This window comes from Nyctereutes procyonoides, unplaced genomic scaffold (genome assembly GCF_905146905.1).
Source record: "Nyctereutes procyonoides isolate TBG_1078 unplaced genomic scaffold, NYPRO_anot_genome, whole genome shotgun sequence".
In the NCBI taxonomy this organism is placed as follows: Eukaryota; Metazoa; Chordata; class Mammalia; order Carnivora; family Canidae; genus Nyctereutes; species Nyctereutes procyonoides.
In genome coordinates this window covers 4,491,590-4,513,021 of record NW_026575025.1, presented here as the reverse complement: position 1 = coordinate 4,513,021, position 21,432 = coordinate 4,491,590, and the positions used below count along the sequence as shown (strand labels likewise).

Sequence of the window (21,432 nt, the reverse complement as noted above, 5' to 3'; positions counted from 1 at the left end):
AGCCACAGTCAGGCACCCCCACACTTCTTAAAGTACGAAAATATTTTGTCCAGGGGCACCTGAGTGGCTCAGTCGCTTAAGTGTCCAACGCCTGATTTTGGCTCAGGTCATGATATCTGGGTTGTGAGATCAAGCCCCACATCAGGCTCTGCACTCAGCAGGTAGTCTGCTTAGAATTCTCTCCCTCTGCCCCTCCCCACACCCACATGCATGCATGTGCCCTTGCTTGCTCACTCTCTCTAAAAAATTTTAAAAATTTTAAGAAGAAAAAAAGAGAATCTTTTGCTCAGTTAAGTCAAATATGCACCCCAAAAGTTATAAGAGTTTTACAAAAGCAAGGCTGTTCTGTTGGGAGGACCCACCTGGACAAGCACTCCCTTTCTAGATCCCCTGTGCAGGTCTGCCCCAAGGCAGGAGTGCTGAGATCCACTGCCTCTTTGCTGCCTCCTCCTCCTTCCAGGACTCAGGGAGACCCTGCCCAGGGAGTCTAGTCTGCCTGGCACCCATCCACACAAGTTACTCCTCCTCACCTTGACAGCAACAACAGCAGGAATCAGAACAGCAAGGAGAGTCTCACATGCCCACAGAGTGCATGTTGGCTCCAAGCTCCACTACCAGCCTGAAAGCCCCAGGAGGACTGGGAAGTCTCCACATATCCACCAGAAGTGGCCCTGGCGCCATCACAGACACTCACCATGCATATTCACCACACACAGACAAGCAACCAGAAGGCACAGGTGTCAAAGCCTCAGGCCCATGGAAGGTAGACCCAACCCAAGGAGGTCATCCTGTTACAAAGAAAACATTCTTCCAGCATCGTCCATGACCCTAAGTAAGACATGCTGACCGATGCTACTCCCCAGTAAAACACACCAGTTTTCCACATAAAATCCAGGTATCTCAATGCCATTTTGAGGCAGGGCCTCCCCTTTGAGGTGGAAAGAAGACTAGAAGAAAGTTTCAACCAAGAGAGACACCTTTCTCTTTTCTGTCCTGCTTCTCCTGCTCCCTTTGGAGGGGTCTCTGATCCGACCCCCCAGGAATCTGAGCACTGAGGACAAATGAGAACTCATGTTATCATGATACTGTCCACAGCACTGCCATTTCTCAGCTCAGAAGGGGCATCCGCTCAACAACCACAAACACCTACCCACCAGGCACCCCTAACAGTCAAGCAGAAAGCTCATAGCCTGAAGTTAAAACATTTGCCGAATTAACCTGCAAGAAAACCTCCCTCCTCCCCATTCCCAAGAATATGCATTATCAACAACTAGTTAAATCTTACGCCTTCTCAAAGTGAGGCTCACATCCAGCATCAGTAAGGGGCCAATGGATTCCCAAGGGCCACAGCCTGGGTGCAGCTGGGCAAACCAGATGTGGCCCAAGGCCTAGTACGTGTACACCTCTCAGGAAAAATCAAGAACCAAATAAGGAGAAACCAATGACAATTGTCAGAATTGACATTAAAGCCTACTTCCTGTGCTTACGTATGTGTGCTCAGCTGGCAGCTGGAGCTGCTGGAAAGAAGGAGGGTGTGGGGCTGCCTCCCGAGGCAGACAGGCATCGTAGTTTCTCCAGGATGACAGTCCCATCCTGCATTGTATGTGTCCGTCTTCAGATACACCACTGGCAGTGGAGCCACTGCCCCCAGCACCGAGGGAAGAACCCACCCTGGTGTAGCACAAACACCAGCTCACACACAAGCCCACAGGTGCACTGCCTCCAGACATCAGGCCACTTCACAAATATAATCTATTGACAAAACCCTGGCACTCAGATGACCTTTGGGACCTCCTCACAAACAAGTGTCCATGTGCCCTGGGGCACCTAGAAGAAGGGAGAGGTCAGTCATTGCCTTCAAGACTCAGGTCCACTCTGAGCCCAGGGGACAGGTGCAAAGGCATGGAGTTTAAAAAGCCAGCCCTGGGGATCCCTGGTTGGCGCAGCGGTTTGGCGCCTGCCTTTGGCTCAGGGCGCGATCCTGGAGACCCGGGATCGAATCCCATATCGGGCTCCCAGTGCATGGAGCCTGCTTCTCCCTCTGCCTGTGTCTCTGCCTCTCTCTCTCTTTCTCTGTGACTATCATAAATAAATAAATAAATAAATAAATAAATAAATAAATAAATAAATAAATAAATAGCCAGCCCTGTAGGTTACCCAGGGACAAAGGGATGATGACCACCTGGAGAAAAAGCATGTATTTATCATTCACCACAAAACCAATTTGTGAAATTCAACTGCCAGAAATCAGGGAGCAGGCATCACACGGAAACACACCAGAAGATCCAGACTTAAATCACCTCCAGAAAGAAGGCATCGGGGCTCCGGAGACTTCTGTCACCGGGGGGACCCCAAGTCCAGGGCCCAGTGAGGCCTGAACATAGGGTTCATGGCAGGCCCAGTGTCCTAAGCTCGAAGGCCAGACACATGGTCAATAGGGGCACACAAGCAGACCTGGGGACAGGCAAGGAGACCCCACCAAAGAGCACCAGGACTCAGACACAAGCACACGCTTGACAAGCAAACCTCCACAGCCCTGGTCTGTCCACATATGGACACACATCCCCCCTGACACTCCTCCTCATAATGGCCACCTGATAGCACTAAGAAGTACTGTTCACATCACTGGACCAAGATCCCAGAAAGGAAACAAAGCTCTCTAGAATTCCTTTTGCAACAGACAAGCAGAAAGCCCGTGGTTGTGGGGAGAAAGGCCCAGCACCCAGGTGGTGGCTGCATGGCAGGGCTAGAGTGCACATTCTCACAAAGCTCCTGCTCCAGTCAGGAAGAGTCAAGAAATAACTCTCAGAACTCCATCTCCCATCTGACAAACATCAAAGGACATGTTTTCATTTATATGTGAATATTTTCACCATGTCACACAGAAAAGGGAAACTGGTTCTAATCCAATTCACCACTGAAAACCTCAAAGAACAGGATGAGGTGGGTCGGTCTGCTCCAAATCAACAAGGAGTAATTGGACAGGCCTCCTACATGATGAGGCAGTCCTGCAAGAGCAGTGAGTGACTGCAACATCTGAATCAAAGTTAGGGCAGAGAAGAGCTGGACCCTTGGCAGAGATCTGAAGGATGGCCTGAAATTTGGAGCAGGCGCCTGGGTAAGAAAAGCTTCTGGAGGTCATGGGGAAAGGAGAGGTGAAGACCTAGACTCAGTCCCACCGCTATGTTCTCAGCACATACGGTCAGACTCAACACAGAATTCTCCCCACCAGGCAAACACTCTGCTGGCCCCGAATCTAGGGGAGCAGGCGACCCAGGAGCTCCAGCTGGGCATTGGCATCAGGAAGGGACCCACCGCGGCGCTGGCCGGGGCAGGCTCAGGGCCCCCATTGACATCTGCGCTCCTCTCCCGCTTAGCATCCTCCAGGTCTGTCACAGTGTTTGGGCCCTTCTTCTTCTTGAGCTTGGCCAGGATGGAAGACTCACGCTCTGGAAAAGGTGGCATCTCCTCCAGGACGGTTGCCTGGAGAAAGAAGCGCCAAGTGACCAGAGCTCAAGGCCCTGCAGCCTCCAGCCCCAAGACAAGTGACGACATAGCAGGGCGGGAGAGGCCAGAGCCTACCAGGATGTCGGTGCTGGCCACTGTGCTGAGCCTCAGATACTCCACGGCCCGTTGCTGCAGCTCCACATCCGCGTTCTTCAGCTGGCTGTCGCTGCGCAGCACATCCTGAATGGTGGTTTTCACCTCCGGAAAAAGGTTCACAAACTTGATGTAGGTAGACAAGAGCAGCGCCCTGGTGGGGACGCTGCACAGGTGGAACTTGGAGTGTAACAAGTTGAACTGGATCAGGGGGCTGCAGGGCAGAGACAGGTGGAGGCATGTCAGCCTTTGTCTCAGACACCCCATGCATCTCACCAACAGGGTAAGCGGGGAGTGGCTCTGGGAAATGGAACCACGTTCAGCCAGAGCCACTCCCATAAAAGAAGAATATGCCAGCAGGCATGCACCTCCAACTCTGGACTGAGTTACGAGCTTCCTCTCTAATAATGTCAGCCATATGACCACATGGCTGTCATCAACTAGAATCTCTGTTTTTATACAGCTTGAAGGAAAATAAAAATATATGAATCCAGAGCTAAAGTGTTCTTGTTCTGGCTCTCCCAACAAGCAGGTAAGGACATCTGCCAGCCTTGACTCTGCCATCAGGTGAGGACCAGGAGACAGAGAGCCAATATCACAACACAGTGCTCACCCGACTCCCACAGGCTCTCTCACCTGGATCTCGGGTCCCCAGCTATCAAGTTTCCAAACTCCCCCAGGATGTAGCCACCCACTTTGACCAGGTTCTCATGGCACGCCGGAGCCTGGAGAGCCTGTAAAACAGTGAGCACGATGAGCCCGAGGCACAGGAGCTCACAGCATAGGTGACAGAGCTAAGAGGCATCTGAGGTCAGAGTGGAGCCACTAAGTCATGACGACGCACCACAACTAAATAGAACTTGGGTCGGTTTCTGTATGTTAGTGCAAGCTTCCAGCAAAGCTTCCAGGAGACCCTCCTGGCTTTAGCACCCACCCCCTTTCTTCCCTTCCCACCACTTCTATAGGTACATCAGGAGCAGCGGAGCCCCAGAAGCAGCGATGTGGCCAATCCCAGCCCTGGGATGAGAGCTGGGCTCTACTCAGGCCCCAGGTGGGGGCAGGTGCACATCAGCAACCTCCTGAGGGCACATGTCCCTCACCAATAGAGGCCCTGCTCGTACTGGAGACAAGGCTCAGGCAGAGGAGGTGTCCACAGCATGAGCGAGGACCTCTCAGAATAGCAGGTAGGAGACATGAGGGAAGCCAGAACCCCACACTTTATCCAGAGAGGGGCATCCGGACCATACCTCGAACACCGTCTTGGCAGCATAGCCCTGCACATCGTCCCGGTTGATGACAATCTGAATGACACGGTACCACACCTCTTCACTCACATAGTCACCAGCAATCCGGATCAGGTTGAGGATGGTGTCCACGTACCACGTGTAGTCCACAGCATACTTCTCCGCCAAGATGGCAACCTTCAGCACCTGCAGAGGGTAGAGTCTCAGGGCAGGTGTTCCAGGCCCCACAGCAGCAGCAGCAGTAGTAGTGGCAGCCGTGGCGGCAGCAGGAGCAGCACCGGGTGCTTCCCGACGTCAACTCCAGGGGTTCAGAAGGACCGACGCATGTGCCAAAGTTTGCATGTGCAAGAAGCTTCCCATCCAATTCTCAATAGAGCCCAGAAAGTTTAAGACTTGCAGATTTAACTGGGGAAAACCAAACTACCCTCCAGAAATAAACTCAGAGAGACGCAGTCTAGGAAAACACACAGGAGGGCTGGATCATGGCTGCAGGAGGACACAAAAGCCTCACCCTGCATTGCCACCCGACTACAGCCATGGCATGGGTTCCCCTGGGTCTCCTCCTGCTCTGGCCAGGTTTTCTCAACACTCTCCCGTCTACTCTTTGTGGGAGACCACACACACTCATTTCCCCCTACACACTGCAGAGCACTCTAAGGGTCACATGCACTGCCCAGGGGCAATGGCACTGGGCTCTCCAAGAGCAGACCCTGGTCTCCTCACCCAGTCACCTTCTTGGGGGCACTAAGCCCCCTGAACAGCATCCACTGTGAACACTAGACCCTGTCCTTCACACAGCTGCCCATGCTCACACCACACTTTTCCATGCCTTCACCTTCCTAGAGCCTAGACCACCATCCAACTGCTTGGCCCGCCCTCTGGCGTCCACACCGACTCTCCATAGTGACGCCAGAGCAGCATTCCAAAACTCACTCTGCATCACTGCCCTCAGCTTAAAATCCTTTGATCCTAGAGCTTGCCCCAAAGCTGATCACACAGGGTTCCCCCGCCAGCATCTTCACTGCCCCTGCCACACATGCCCTACTCCCACCATGCTAAACTGCCTCCTTGCCTCCCAGTGGCCCACCCCCCTGCACCTTCACCCTCTCCTGACAAGCTCACTGACACCTCCTGCAGAAGTCCCACAGCTCTTCACAACAATGCCTCCCAAGGCCCCCCACCCAAGGTCCAGAGCCCTGACCCTGCCAATCCTTAGCCACTCTACAAGCAGGTCTGCCATCCTGCCTATGAGCTGCCTTACCAATGGACAGAAAGGCCCCTTGTGAGCAGGGCAGCACACAGAACATCAGGTGTGGCTGCCCAACAGCTAGTGTGACCCCAGGGCACATCCTCATACAGACCAGGCTGCACAGATGGGCAGACAGACCACTGACCTGGAAACAGAATGTTGGTCTTACTCCTCATATGACAAAAGCTGACTGAGGAACATCACTCATCATTTTAAAGGAAAAGCAGGAGCCAACACGGAGCTGGCTAACATTCAAGACCTTAAAAACCTACCCAAATACACAGTCCATCTCTGCTCAGAACACACCAGCAGGGATAATGACCGTGCCCCAGTGACTACCATCCCCAGAGGCAGCTCCGCCCACACAGGCATTAAGCCCATGACCTGCTCCAAACACCTCCAAACATGACCCCCACCACCCACCACTCCCTGCATGTCTATTCCTGGAGCTTCCTCCTCACTTTACTGGTTGGGCATCAGTGCAGCTCCAGGGTTGCTTCCTCTGAGAAGCCTTCCTTGACCTTCTTCTCCAGGGCTGCCCTGCTCCTCAGTGAAGCATGGCCATGTAGTAATTAAGCACGCCACTTAGCATTGAAGAGCTAGCACCTGGCACAGCCTGGCCAGGGAGCCACAGCCATTCAATAAATGATCCCCTATAAACCTGAGTGTCCGATTGTAAGCAGAGTCACATATACCCAGAAGCTCTGAGCCTTTCATTTCCAAACCAAACACCAGCCTAGGAGCAATCCTGAGAGTTACTTGTGGTGAGCTCTCACACTGGACACCTGCTCCCCAGGGCTCCCCACGAGGCCTCAGCTGCACCTTGCTACCCAGAACAACAAACAAGAAACACTTTTCATAGGAGACAGAGGCTGCAGGGTTGCTGACTTTGGCAACTGACCTCTCCACAAAGATTCACACTGAGCCCTCTGTGAATCACACACACTCAGGGTCCCCATGTGCTGACCACAGGATACCAGGAACCTGGTATGCCCCAATTCTGCATCACCACAGCCTTCCCCACAGTCACCACGTGTGTGACTCTGACAAGGTGTTTGGTATATGCACCCACTTTGCTGATGATCTAATGCTGGAAATATCTACCAGGTAGGAAATGGTGGCTGTACTCAACATATCAGAGAGGAAGGAGCATGTGCCCAGAACGTAAGCTGTAATTCCAAGGTTCAATCTTGCAGACTTTTGCCCACAGTAATCTGAACTCGTGCTCACCTGAGTTGCAAAAGTATCTCACTGTGAGGGTCCCTGCTCACACAGGCTGTTCAAAGTCATTTCCGAAAGACTGAAAGGCTCCACTGAGAATGCTGATAGGAAGCTAAGGCAAAGGAATCTCTCACCCAGAACCAAGTAGATTCCCAGAAAAGTGCCAGAAAAGAATCACACACTAAGAAAAGGAAGACTGTTGGCGGCATAATGGCCATCGGACTCACGATCTCCTCCCGGATCGAGTAGTCAGCCGTCTCCAGGTAGCTCAGCATCTCGGCCACAATCTGCTGAGCATTGCTGCGGTCACACATGGCGTAGAGGAGGTCCACAGCCCGCTGCCGGACGCTCACGTCCCGCTCCGTCTGAGGGTGTGAGGCACAGGGTGAAAAGCCACTCAAGCGGACTGTGGGCAGAGTGGCCAGACCCCAGTGGCTCAGGCACCCTTCTCCACCCAAAGCTCACTGTGTTGAGCTCTTCCCAGTGAGCTCTAGATGCAGGGAGCACCAGACACATACTGCTCATGCAGAGCCCCTCACTCCTGCACTTGGGCCCAGCAGCCGTGGCCCCCCAAAAGCAAGGTGCATCCCTAGGAGTAGGTCAGAGGCCTCTCTACTGTATGGTCACATTCTGGCACCTTCCGTATCACCTGGGAGCTCATCACAGTGCCACTCTCAGGTCCCACCCTAGACTGCTTCTGCAATGGAACAATGCTCAGCATAGGACAGCCTGGGAAGCATGGCTGAAGGACCGAGGAACAGGCAAAGGCAAGGGCAAATCTGACTTCTGGCAATAACTGATAACTAACACCAAAACCAGGGCCAGAGAATCCAGAACACCACAAAGCTAACTGCCAGCCCCTGTGTGGCATCTTATTCAAAACACACACCAAAAATGCTAAAACACAAAGGGATAGAGTCAGACCTGTTCTTAACCATAAGCCTGGGACAGAACAAGGGGCTCCGTGGCATCCCTGCCTGACTTCTGTTCCCCAGTGCCCCTAGTCTAGCAATCTCTAACACTGGGAGTACCCTCATGTCCCACCATGGGCGGTGAGCCCACAAAGCCTGTTTTAGAGACCCATAAAGACAGGTAACAGTGGGAAAAAAAAAAAAAAAAAAAAAAGACAGGTAACAGGAACAGGTCATCTCAACTTGGCTCTTCCAGCTCTAGAACTTAAATTCCTTGAGAAAAGGGAGTTTTCTCAGAGACAAGAACAAAATATTTTTTCTATGAAAAAGAAGTGTTTGCAATGATTCATACATCTACCGTGACTAGGTTACATGCAAAACATGGTGTTCCAGGGACGCCTGGGTGGCTCAGCAGTTGGGCACCTGCCTTTGGCTCAGGATGTGACCCTGGAGTCCCAGGATCAAGTCCCACATCAGGCTCCCTGCATGGAGCCTGCTTCTCCCTCTGCCTGTCTCTGCTTCTCTGTGTGTGTGTGTGTGTGTGTGTCTCTCATGAATAAATAAATAAAATCTTTTTAAAAAATGGTATTTCATACTGCGTGCTATAAGCTGACCTCATAGGCAGAGAAAGAATCATCCAGACAGTGAAAGCCCCAGAGGACAGACCACTTGCCTTCAGAGCATTGATGACTGTCTCGATGTGTGTCTTGACTGCCTCGTGGGAGAACTCGGAACTGGCTAGCGTGCACATGCTCTCCAGGGCCAGGTAGCGCAGGTTGGTCTCCCGATGCTGCAGGAACTGGCCAAGCTGGTTACAGGCGCGGACAAGCAGGTTTGGCTCACTGCACAGAAAGGAGAAAGGGAGTGGGTGGGAGTTCCTCAGCATGTACCTCACAGACAGGACCACTTACAGGTCAGCATGGCAGGTGGCATCAGAAGCCAGCACGCTGCTGAGGGAGACCTTGGGGCCCGCTACAACGAAGGCTAGTTTTACATTTGCTCTGTTCACTGCCACCTCATCTGCAGAATTCCACCAGCTCCAAAGAGCTAGTGACACAGAGGGACTATCCCAAACCGAGACCTTCCTGAGCCTCTGTGCCAAGCTCACTTAGGGTTCTCGCCAAGGGGCCAGAGAGGCACCTTGGCCAGAGGCAGCAAGCCTTGGTGAATGGCTGAACAAAGGCCTTGCACACGAGAAGACTCCTGAGAGCCACATGCACAGACACAGAGGCACGAGATCAGTGAGTCCTGAAGGACCCCTCCCCAAGGAGTTCTGGTTGCACTGCTATTTACTCTTGACTTTGTCCTCATGATGTCATTGCTCTTTAAATATCTTCAATAGGGCAGCCCGGGTGGCTCAGCGGTTTAGCACTACGTTTGGCCCAGGGCATGATCCTGGAGACCCAGGATCGAGTCCCATGTCGGGCTCCCTGCATGAAGCCTGCTTCTCCCTCTGCCTGTGTCTCTACCTCTCTCTCTCTCTCTGTCTCTCATGAATAAATAAAATCTTTAAAAAATAAATACACACACACACACACATATATATATATATATATATATATATATATATATATATATATATATATCTTCAATAAAGACCGAAGGGCTTCCTCTAACATCAGAACTTTTAACAGTTCCCAACTCTGCTGACCAACGACTCTCCATAGGACATTCTCTCACAAGAAACTACATCTGCCCAGAAACACTGAGGTGGAAGGCAGCTAGGAGAGGGCCTGCCAGGCCACCTGTGCCCCCACACCACCTTGGGGGTGTGCAGCAGTCTGCAGTCACGAGACCCTAGGGGCATCTCCCCACAGTCCTACCCTAGGAGCCATACTGCCATGCTAACGGGAAGTCTAAAATAAGGCATCATTCGCAAGGCCACAGGCAGGAAGGCCACAGGCAGGAAGGACCACCAGAGCTGAGGAAGACAGGCAAGGAAGCAAACCATTCTACATCTACTATCGCCCCGTGCTGTACTGACACACATGGCTGTTCCACCCCCTCCCCATAAAGGCCTCAGACCAACACTGAGCGCAGCTTTGTGCTGCAGGATAGTTAACAAGCACACACACCCCCATCCCTTCTGTAGGGTTATGGGAGAAGCCAAGCAGGATCAGGGTGCCCAAGGGGAGCAGGAGAGGCCCTCAGGAAAATGGTGCAGAAGTCTGAGGCCAGAGAGAGCAGGGAATGCTGGAGGAGCGCAAAGAAAAGGGACTGCACAGGGGCCTAGGCCCATCTGAGGAGTGCAGAGACACCGTGTCAGTGTCGGGAAAGGATAAGCACCCTATGTCATCCAGCAGGCCTCCTGTCAACAAGAAAGGGCACACATACGTGTTTACGAGGGGTGTATCTTCAAGCCCACTTACGGGAAAGGTCAAGGGAAGGAGAGCACCATCCACTGCTGACCCACCTATCGTGGTGAATGATCAGGCTGATCGCCTCAAAGAGCACGGCGTTCTTAGCGTTGGAATGCTGCACTTTTTTTGACTTTGGTGGTTCCTGGGCTTTGTTCAGAATCGTCTCCAGGCACTCGGTCAGGCGGCCTCGCACTGCGGGGTCTTCTGGGCAACACAGAGCACTGTGAGGCAGGGTTCCCCACACCCACCAGCCCCTCCCAGCCACACCACCTCACAACCCAGGGGGAAATGGCTGGTGCACGTTCCTGGTCCAACTGCAGAGCTACTGAAAATGAGAGGATTTAATAGCCAGGGTAACTACACATACATTTTAAAGCAAATATGATACACAAAACCTTCGCTGCGTTACAGATTACACAAATCAAGAGAAAATAAAATCTCACAGTTTGAAAGACAGGAGGCAAAAGATCTTTTGCTCCACCTTCATTCCCAATAGATAGAAAATGTTACTAAAGCCAATAAAAAGAGAAAGAAATGTTTAAAGTTCTAATTAAACCAGAGGAAAAAAATAACAAACAAAAAAAAGAATAAGAAAGCAGTAAAAATGTCAGAGGATCAGAAACAATCTGTCCACCAAAACCCCCAGCACCTCTGGGGTGTCACAAATCCAGCCACCGGAGAGAGAAGCAGAACTCTGAGGACGATCACAGGAGGGGTACCACCAGGACCCAGCCACCTAGAAGCCCAAAGTTTAGGGGCCAGCCATGAGAAAACTGGAGTTCACGGTCTAAAAGGAGGGTCAGATGAGGAAACTCACACCCACAGGCAGGTGGAGATGCCCCAGATCTCAGAATGAATCAGCAGGATGGCTGCTAGGCAGGCCGAGCGGGCAACCAGGGGCAGCAGGGGGATGCAGTAAGGAACAGAGCCATTGGAAGCATCTATAAAAATTTTCATCTACATTCTTCAGCCAAGAAATTCTATTTCTAGAACTAGTTAAATGTAACATTGTCACCATAAAATATGAACAGGAAAATATCCCCAATGCATACATTAAAGTTATACAGATTATTAAAAATTTACATAAAGTTTGTAGGCCTTTCAAGTTTTACTGAAAAAGAGTGTTTCAAACCCTGCACAGATCTGATACTATATAAAAAGCAGAAATAATCCCAAATTGTAACAAAATTTTGAGTCCTCTACCCACTGCTCTAGGAAAGCCAAAATGTGTGGCAGCATCACAAGGATCCACAGAACAAGAATCAGCTCTGGGAAAAGACTAATAAAAATAATAAACAAAAGACATAACCCTAAGATACTGAAGTAAATCTCACTCAGAGAGGTCTTTGCTGCGTAGCTGTTACCTGGGGGTGGATAGCACTGTAGCAACCTCAGAAGTTTTACGGACAGCCAGGGAGCCGGGACAAAATAGTAGGTATAATCCTGAAGGTCTGTGGATGCAGACGTCACAATCTGTAAGACAATACAGGGTGCGGGCAGATGTCACTAAGACAGGGCCTCAGTGTGGTCCTCAGATCACACACTGAGAAATGGTTCTGTTCAATGAGCTAAGAATATTAATACACTTCTCTCACTTTAGAATAAAGGAGCATAACGATGCCAGGCTCTCAGGGAGAGCGTCCCACCCACTGTCACTTTCAGGAGTGGTACCACATGCTCTTACTGTGTAACGGCTACCGCACTCTGCAAGCACAAACCAGCTGATACCACTGACCTGAAAATGCTACAGAATTCAAATGGTCCTAGACTGGGAACCCAATCTTTCCTTTGTGGACCAAGAAGCGAGTAAAATACAAAAGGGAGAACTTTGGTCCCCTCAGAAGGGAGAAGTTGGTGTTCTGAACCCAGCCCCGTACCTCCACAGGCCTCCAGTGCCAACCCCTGCCATGAGCTCACCAAGGCCAAAGAGCAAGTTTCCTTCATTCATGGTTCCATCTCCTTGGCCGTGGAGGTCCTTGGCAGGGCAGACATTCCCTCCACCTTCTGAATATATGACTGCCCTAAGACATTTCATTTCCACTAACATACAGCCCAGTGCCTTCCCTACCCCCATGTGTCAGGGAGGTCAGAGGAGTGCCGTCCTACAAAGTTCACAGGTCATATGTAAGTATATCACTTTACATATCACTTTAGGTCATATGTAAGCACATTCAGGAAGGTTTCACCCTGACCCCTACCCTCAACTCCAGGACAGCAGCCCACCAGACCCAGGACACGGCCCCTCCTGCAGGAAGGCGAGCTCCACACTGTAAGGCATGGACAGGACAAGTAAAGCAATCAGAGGGCCTGAATGACAAAGAGCAGAAGACAGGGAGCACTCTGCTCCTCAAGACACAAGGAGCCAAAGCAGGCTGTCTCCCACAACTAAAGCCACACTCAGAAACTTAACTTATAAATCCACACATTTGAAACAAATACAAAAATAAAAGCAATGAAGAATTCACCTCAAAGATTTACAAAGGGACTAGCAAATTAACCCAAGAAAGTAAAGGAAATGAAACAAAGATAGCAACAGGGGCACCTGAGTGGCTCAGTGGTTGAGGTCTGCCTTTGGCTCAGGGCATGATTCTGGGGTCCTGGGATCCAGTCCCACATCGGGCTCCCCACAGACAGCCTGCATCTTCCTCTGCCTATGTCTCTGCCTCTCTCTCTCTCTCTGTGTGTGTGTTTCTCATGAATAAATAAATAAAATCTTTAAAACAAAGATAGGAAGAGAAAGCAGCCAGGGAGGAAAACCACAACAGAGACAGCAACAAGTCAGAAGCCATTACACTCAATGGGCTTATCAGGGATGTGAAAAGGCACAAGCAGCCCATGGAAAAGAAAAGGGGGCAAAAGTACGGCCCACACCCTCTTGACCCCACAATGTACAGAGACTTTCTGTCCATACATTTGAATGTTCAAATTAGCAAATGCCATGAAAATAAAATTTAAAATCCAACCAAAACTGATGAAAGGACAGAAAATGTAAAGACCCGTAACTCATTAAATAAGTTGAATCCAAAAGAAGAAACTCTCCCACAAAGAAATTCTAACTTCATATGGCTTCACCAGTTAATTCATGATAAAACTATTTGCAAAGTTATAGAAAGGAATTTCCTTAGTGTGACAGGGAACCAACGACCACAAAGCCAGGAAAACGGCCCATCATGTGAAACACTGAAGACTCCCCCTCGAGGCAAGGAAGAACATCCTCTCATAGCCACACCAAGTACAGGTCTGTGTGGGAGTGGGAAACACATACAAATACAGGCTGGGAAAGAAAACTCATCATCCACAGACATGATGGAGTACAAAGGAGATCTAATGCAACCTACACAGAAATTACTAAGATTAGTGAGCTTGGCAGAGTTGCCAACCCCAAGATCAATGTACAAAAATCACTTGCACAAACCAACACATGGTGGTTATAAAACACACTTTAAGACATCATTGGGGGACACGTGGGCAGCTCAGTCAGTGAAACATCTGACTTCGGCTCAAGTCATAATCTCTGCGCTCAATGGGGAGCCTGCTGCTCCCTCTGTCCCTTCCCTCCCACTCATGCTCTAGGTCTCAAATAAATAAATAAAATCTTAAAAAAAAAGATATTGATATGAATAGCATTTTAAAAATAAGCCGTATAAAGATGAATCTAACAAAAGATAAAGTAATCTCTACTCAAGAAGTTCTAAAACATTACTGAGAAAAATTAAGGACTCTCCAAATAAATGGAGAGGGACACTATGGTCATGGATTCAAAGACTCAATATTGTAAAGATTTTAATTCTTTCAAAACTGATCTACAGATTACAGTCCCAACAGGATTTTGGGGATGGGGGAACAAGATATGAGGGCGTGCTCCACTGGACATCCAGTTCCAGTAACTAGACAGCATGCCACTGTGCAAACTGAACAGAGACAGCAGCAGGGTGTGCAGACCTAGCTCACTGGTTTCTGGCCAAGGTGGCGCCCAGCGGGATGGTGTCAGGGAGGCACTAGGACAACTGGAGAGACACAGAAGCCAGTCCCAAGGTAGCTGTCAACCTAAATGTGAAACTGCAGAACAGGGGCAGACTTCCTAGACAGGGGACAAAAGGCACTAACCAGGAAGGAAAGGGTTCGGGCACTAGAACTGAGTGTCTGTGATCACAGAAGGCTTCACCAAGGCAGCGAAACGGCAAGTTACAGAGCAGGCTGAAGCATACAAAGATGCCATTTTTGAACACCAATCATGGTTAAATGTGGGCAGTTTTGTTTGGTTCAATCTAACATAACCAACAAAGTGCTCATATTTAAATATAAAGAATTTCTTCTACAAGCCAACAAAAAGGAAACTATTAAACGAGAGGGATGCCTGGGTGGCTCAGTGGTTGAGCGTCTGCCTTCAGTCCAGTGCATGATGTGATCCCGCAGCCCTGGGATCAAGTCCCTCATCGGGCTCTCTGCATGGAGCCTGCTTCTCCCTCTGCCTATGTCTCTGCCTCTCTCTCTCTCTCTGTGTCTCTCATGAAAAAATAAATCTTTAAAAAAAAAAAAAAAGACATTCAAAAAAAGCAACAAACATGCAAAGCCACTCAACCTTGAGGATAATCAAAAAAATGCAGGTTTAAATTACAATGAGATACCACCATGCCCCCAGGATGGTTAAAATCTAAAAAGCCAAGATGCAAGGCACTGGGAACTGCACACTGCTGGCAGGAAGGCCAGCTGGTACAGCTGCCTGCTCACCCTTCGAGGTGACCCAGCTACGCCACCTCTAGGGACACACCCACCAGCAATTCACTCACATGAACCAACCAAGAGATAGCCAAGCTGGGTCACTCCTAATCACCTCAGCTTTGGACAAGACAAGGGGTACGTTGTGGTGTATTCATACAAATTCCACACAGCATCAAAAACGAAGGAATGGCACATAAAACAATTATGACAACTCCACAACACTGAGCACTTCGAGTCAAACACAAAAGAATAGATGTACACGTAGGGTCCCTATGGACAACAATTCAAGATGCCCGATTTAAAGAACATGTGCTCAGGCAGCAGAGCAAATGAAAGCAAGCAGTGAGGCTATCCAAGTGAGGACAGGGCTCCTTGTGGTGGGGAGCACCGGCCAGTATCCCCGTTCCCCACCCTGCGCAGTGGCCGAGCAGCTCTCAGGAAACACAACCGTGAGCTGGGCTGCCTTATTCTGGGCACTTTCCCATATGGACAGGACATTTCTCAACTGACAAAAAGGTTGAAAGAAAACCCAACAACATCCTAACCAAGGCAAGTTCTCACTCCTCAATTTACAAACTGAGCCAAAGACCTTGTGTTCTAAATAGTAAGCTAATATCTTAGTTAAATAGAATAACTAGGACCAAAACACACTCTGATACCCGTTCCCCATCAATAGACTTACCCTGCTTAGTCTGGAGACGGCCAGAGAGACAGAGGTCTTGAACTCCTCAGGATTCTTCTGTGCCAAGGTGGTGATGAGACTAGTGGCAGCAGTCACCACGCCCTGGAACAAACACACAACAGATGCATACTATGAGTACATCCAACATGCCTGAAGCTGACTTCTCATTGTAAACTCATTTTCCAAATAAAATTTTAAAACTGAGAGCAACAACCTAGAGCCCCTGGGCCAGATTCAAAACTACTTTGCCCCACCGTGTCTTTAAAAACTGAGATAGCACACAGGCATTGTTTTCATCTTGGAGCTTCTGAGAACCTGGGCATTCGGCAATTCGAGGGCCCAGACCCCTGCCACAGTGGAGGCTGTTGGAGGATGGCAGCAGCCCCAGGCAAATCTCCACCTGCCCCTCCACCTGACTGCCTTATTCTGGATCTGACTCCCTGTCTGGCCCTGTAGTCAGCTGTACTCACTGCTGCCCCTAATGTAAATCACTCCGTGTAGGGCACCCAGCTGGCCTCAGTCAGTAGAGCACCCAACTCTTGATCTCAGAGTTGAGTTTGAGCTCCATGTTGGTTGTAGAGATTATGTAAAAATAAAATTTTAAAAACAAAAGCAAAAAACCCCACTCTGAATGGACCGGGGAAGGCGATGTTACCTTTAGACTCATTTGAATCTTCACAACCCAAAAGTAAGACTGTGGAAAACAGCAGCTGAAAGAGCCCATTCTTCCCCCTCTTGAAAAGTAGTCTGGGTTGCATGCATCTCTGCATGCTGGTCCCCAAAGCATCCCTGGCCCCACAGAGCCCACCCCACACAGCACCCTCCCTCAGTGCACAGGATCTCCCATGCAGCACAGGGACATCTCTGCTCCTGGCCCAGGACAACTAGGAGCTGCTCCAACCAACTCTTGTCTCTTGAAGGGAAATACTGGTTAAGTAAGTAAGTTCTCTCATAAATATAAAATAGTAAAACAAAAAAATAATACTTATTGACAATGAAGATGCAAACAAAGCTCAGGAAGCCACCCAGATCATCATTTAACCCCTCTGGTCCTCCTCCACCTCACCCCTGAGCAGGTGGGGGAAGGGCAGCATTTTCTACAGCTACAAAGGCACAAGGACAGTGAGCCCCGGCCCCAGCGGAGCACCTCCTTCAGCTTTCTACCGACAACCTGAAAACTATCCTAAAGAAACAGATCTAACCGGCCTCCTGGACTCTCCTGACCTCGAGACCAAAGATAGCCACATCTCAGGCCACCTTTAATGACAAAGCCAAGAGGTGCATGACACAGCAACCACAGCCACATAAAGGACAGCCGCCACCAAGAGAACAGAGAACACACGCAAAGAGCAGAGATGAAAAAAGACAGTGATGGGCTTGGCCCTCCTGTGGTTGAGGTGGGTTGTAGCGGCCCATGGCCAGGCACATACCAGGCTATACAGCTGGTGAGCCAGTCATGGGCATCAAAACACTGGGGCTGTGGAATCATATAGTGTCAAAAGAGATGAACTCCCACAGCCACCACTCTGGAAAACTGCTGAGTGTGAACACCTGTTGGGCATGTGGTTCGGGCCTCCTGAGCTGCCCCAGCTCTGAACCTTCATCACCTCCTGGCTCAAGTCTAGATCTTCTCGAAGACACTAAATCCCTCTAAGCCTCAATTTCCATATGTGCAAAACTGGAAAAAGCCCCCCTGCTTCCCAGGGTCTGCCTGGAAGGCGACTTGTAGCCTCGAGCCTCACAGCCTCCAGCATGACTTCCCGACTCTACAAGTGGAGTCTGAACTTGAAAAGACTGAGCAGGACCCATGTGACCCAGCATGCAGTCCCAAACTCCACTCCCCCCAGGTCCCTTCCCTCTCCCTACAACATGGCTGCACAGACCTAGCTCCACTCTGAAGAAGAGCTGCCCTGCTTGGACACAAATATCCCAGGAAGTATGGGCAATGACAATGTGGGAACAGCCCATGGGGCTGCCACAGCAGAAGCAAACATGCCAATGACACATCCACAAGCTCTCTCCTCTAATCTGCATGCAATGATCTTTTTCTTTTTTCTTTTTTTTTTTTTTTTTTTGAGAAGGAGAAGGAGTGAGGGGCATAGAGAGAGTGAGAGAATCTCAAGCAGGCTCCCAACTGAGTGCAGGGCTTGACCCCACAACCCTGAGATCATGACTTGAGCCAAAATCAAGAGTCATATGCTCAACTGACTGAGACAGCCAGGCTCCCCTATTTTTAATTTAATTTTTAAAGTAGATTTCTTTCTGGGAAAAAAATGTAGTAACCAGTTAACATACTCATACCTATCCACTGAGCAGGAAAAATCTGTGTTGAATTTCAATCCTCTCATTTATACAACAAAATGCATGTAGCACAAAGCCACTGAACCCAACATCAGCTCCTATTTAAACCTGACTGCTGGTGTCACGTCCTTGTGTGCCCCTTCCAGTGTAACCCATGTCACATCACAACCACAAAGTCCCCCCTACATCTCTCTGTCCTTATCTACAACACAGGGAGGACAGTCAGGCTGGGCCTGTGCAGTGACCATGTAGATTAGTAAGACTGCATGCCAGAGCTTAGGTTGGGGTCACTGACACCCTCCTCATTACCCCAGATAGGCACACCATACAGAATACCCTCCCAAAACAGGGTACTTCCAGGAGACACTGATCTCTTATTCATCTGCACAGCCCCAGCACACAGGAGGCCCTCTGACGACCAGTTATGTGGTGGGCCAGAGGCCATGTCTGTGTTGTCCAATCCCAGGGAAGTGGGAGCTCCTCCCCCTAGCCACACGGCCCCACAAGTGCTCACACACTCAGTGGACTGAGCTGTGGAAGTCTGCCCCCAGCATCATAAGAAACTACACTTAGCTGCTTTCATAGTGGCTATTCCAGAAACGGTTACTCAGTGAGGTGAGCGGGGCCACAACTCCACAAGTATTTACCAAATGCTGGTCGTTCAGAAGGTGAACAACTCGGGATGTCCAGTCACCCATGGGGACGAGATCAGGAGATGTTCTATACAAACGCAGCAAACAAAGGGCGGCACTCTGCTTCACGCTGTCCATGGTGTCTCTGAAAGACAGATACCGGTGGTCACTCAAGAATAAACTCGGCTCCCCATGTGGCCCCACCAAGCTGAGCAAGGCCCCAAGCCTCACAGAGAACACCCACGGTAACCTGGAGACCAGGTTGCTTCCACCTCTGAGTGTGATCAAGCTCATGCCCACCTCCTCTAAGAGGTCATGTGTGGGCTGTGTCCAGACAGTGGCAGAAGGCTGTCTGCTCGAATGACTTTGCCTCTGACTTCGCCTCAAAGAAAATCAACAGCAGAGAGTCCTGCCAGGAAGTCTTTCATCTCCAAAAGTGTCCATTCTGGTGTTTTTCCCAAATGCTGAAGAGGACCTTGGCTATGCAAGATGGAGCATATTCAACTAATGTTCCTCTGGATCACTATTTTCGTTTAACAATTCACTTAATAACACACAATCAAAACAGTGTTAAGAGAGCCTTGCACTCCCACCAAACTCCCCTGGTGACTCTCTCCTGCCCCCTGCCTTCACTCTGTGCCCTCCTGCCCCTTCAGCACAGTTGATTGTGAAGAGCCAGGCTCCTGCACTATGGAGCCCAGCATCCCAAGAACGAGCCCAGCGTCTCAGGGACACAGCGAACACTGAGAAGCTATAGGTCAGAACAACTGTAGACGCCCCAGGAGAGGGGCTTTGGAGGGTTTCTGGTTCAGGTTTTAATGCTGCCTAAGGGCAGACAATGTTCCCAACACTCTGTCTACCCCTCAGCCTCCCTACTCCCAGCCAAACTCTGCTGGGTCACCAGGGAAGCTACAGGCCCACCAAGGAATAACCAAGGGCAGGCTCTATGGAGAAGAACAAGTCAGCATTCTCAAAGCACTGGTCCACATGGTGGGGGCTCTCGGTCCACACGGAGGGAAGAGAAGGGTTTGCAGCTGTCTTTACCATTCACCTCCCTGGTACAGTTCTGGTTCCTAAATGAATCCAACCCAAGAAACCTCCAAACTGCTACCCATTCTACTCCAAACGGAAAGTACCTTAGTAAAACGTTCTGTCAGATGCTATACTACCTGGGAAGCAGGAGCTACCTGCCCCTCTCTCTGGTCCCACAACTTCCTCACAAGGAGCAGCAAGGAACAAGGCAATGCGTCCTGCAGGCCTCGTGGCAGAACTGCGCTAGTACCAAGGAGCCAGTGTGTCTCTATGCTTGCAACAGTGCATCCCAACTAGCACAGGAGGGCCTTCCCATCCTGCCCTTCCCACGCAGCTCCAATGCCCACCCTAGAACACTCCAGAGGAGGGAAGTACAACATCCAGCATCCCTGGGAGGCCAGGGAGAATGCTGCCACCTTGTTTCCATTCTGTCTCAGGCCCAGGGCTCAATACCTGCACAGCTTCTCTTTCTGAATGCAGAATGAACCTCAGCATAACAGACACCCTACTGAGACGCCTGGGTGGCTCAGCGGCTGGGCAGCTGCCTTCGGCTCAGGTCATGATCTCAGGATCCAGGATGGAGTCTTGCATCAGGCTCCTGCAAAGAGCCTGCTTCTCCCTCTGTGTCTCTGCCTCTCTCTCTCTCTCTCTGTCTCTCATGAATAAATAAATAAATCATTAAAAATAATAATAATAAGAGCCAATTCTGGTGCAGGGATTTGACTTTGTTCAAACCAAGTCACTACACACTCTCCCTTGCAGCCCCTCAGTCTATCTCTGGCCATCTCTGTGAGCTGTCCATGGCTTAACTGCATTTTCAAGAGCTGAGAATGGTTTTCAAGTATGGCTTGTGGGTAGCCCGGACCTGGTGTCTGTGACCTTGATTCTGACAGACACTTAGCTGTGCAAGGCCTCCCCCACCGTTGGCGCCCCAGGCCTTGTAACTCGCAGACATGGCTCAGTTGTCCTCCTGCAGCAGGGCTCTCTCCCCGCCCGTCCACTCTGATGTTCATCCAGGCTGGGCTTCGTTATGCACCCTCTGTGTCCTTTTAATCTGCAAACGCAGTCCATCCTTTATTCTAGGAAAATGTTCTCGAATTATCATCTGAATACTTGCCAGAGATTACCTCTGTCTTACATTTAATTTTCCAACAATATTTATTTACCAAGCATGTGCTGTATACCAGGTATTGTTCAAAATGCAGGAAATAAAGCAACAGCCATAGCAGACAAAAACCTCAGCCCCCAGGGAGCTTGCCTTCTGAGGGCGGAGGCAGGCAGTACACAGACGTGTTCACTGGCATGTGCCAGAACAAAAAAGATGCCAGACAGAGGCCAGAGGGAGCAAAGGGGACCAAGGAAGGCCTTGCCAGGCCTGGAGCAGCCCTAACGGGTAAGGAAGAAAAAACGTTGTGAAGCCCTAAGTCCACACCGTCCCCAGCTCTTTCAGATGGACTCAAGGCCTCTTCTGTCTTGGT

At 50.1% G+C, this 21,432-nt stretch overlaps 1 protein-coding gene across 3 annotated transcripts in view; it reads right to left on the bottom strand.

Annotated features, from left to right (window-relative positions):
- The window catches only part of AP2A2 (adaptor related protein complex 2 subunit alpha 2), a 91,498-nt gene that overhangs the window by 10,878 nt on the left and 59,188 nt on the right, over positions 1–21,432 (bottom strand). For 2 of the 3 annotated variants that reach the window (XM_055311249.1, XM_055311261.1), the window contains 10 exons: positions 18,938–19,067; positions 15,990–16,091; positions 11,950–12,058; positions 10,639–10,789; positions 8,899–9,067; positions 7,542–7,679; positions 4,848–5,030; positions 4,237–4,334; positions 3,583–3,814; positions 3,316–3,483 (listed from right to left, as the gene is read on the bottom strand). In XM_055311249.1, the coding sequence (XP_055167224.1) occupies positions 3,316–3,483; positions 3,583–3,814; positions 4,237–4,334; positions 4,848–5,030; positions 7,542–7,679; positions 8,899–9,067; positions 10,639–10,789; positions 11,950–12,058; positions 15,990–16,091; positions 18,938–19,067 (1,480 nt within the window). The remainder of the gene's footprint in view (positions 1–3,315; positions 3,484–3,582; positions 3,815–4,236; positions 4,335–4,847; positions 5,031–7,541; positions 7,680–8,898; positions 9,068–10,638; positions 10,790–11,949; positions 12,059–15,989; positions 16,092–18,937; positions 19,068–21,432) is intronic. The other variant, XM_055311254.1, reaches the window with a different exon arrangement.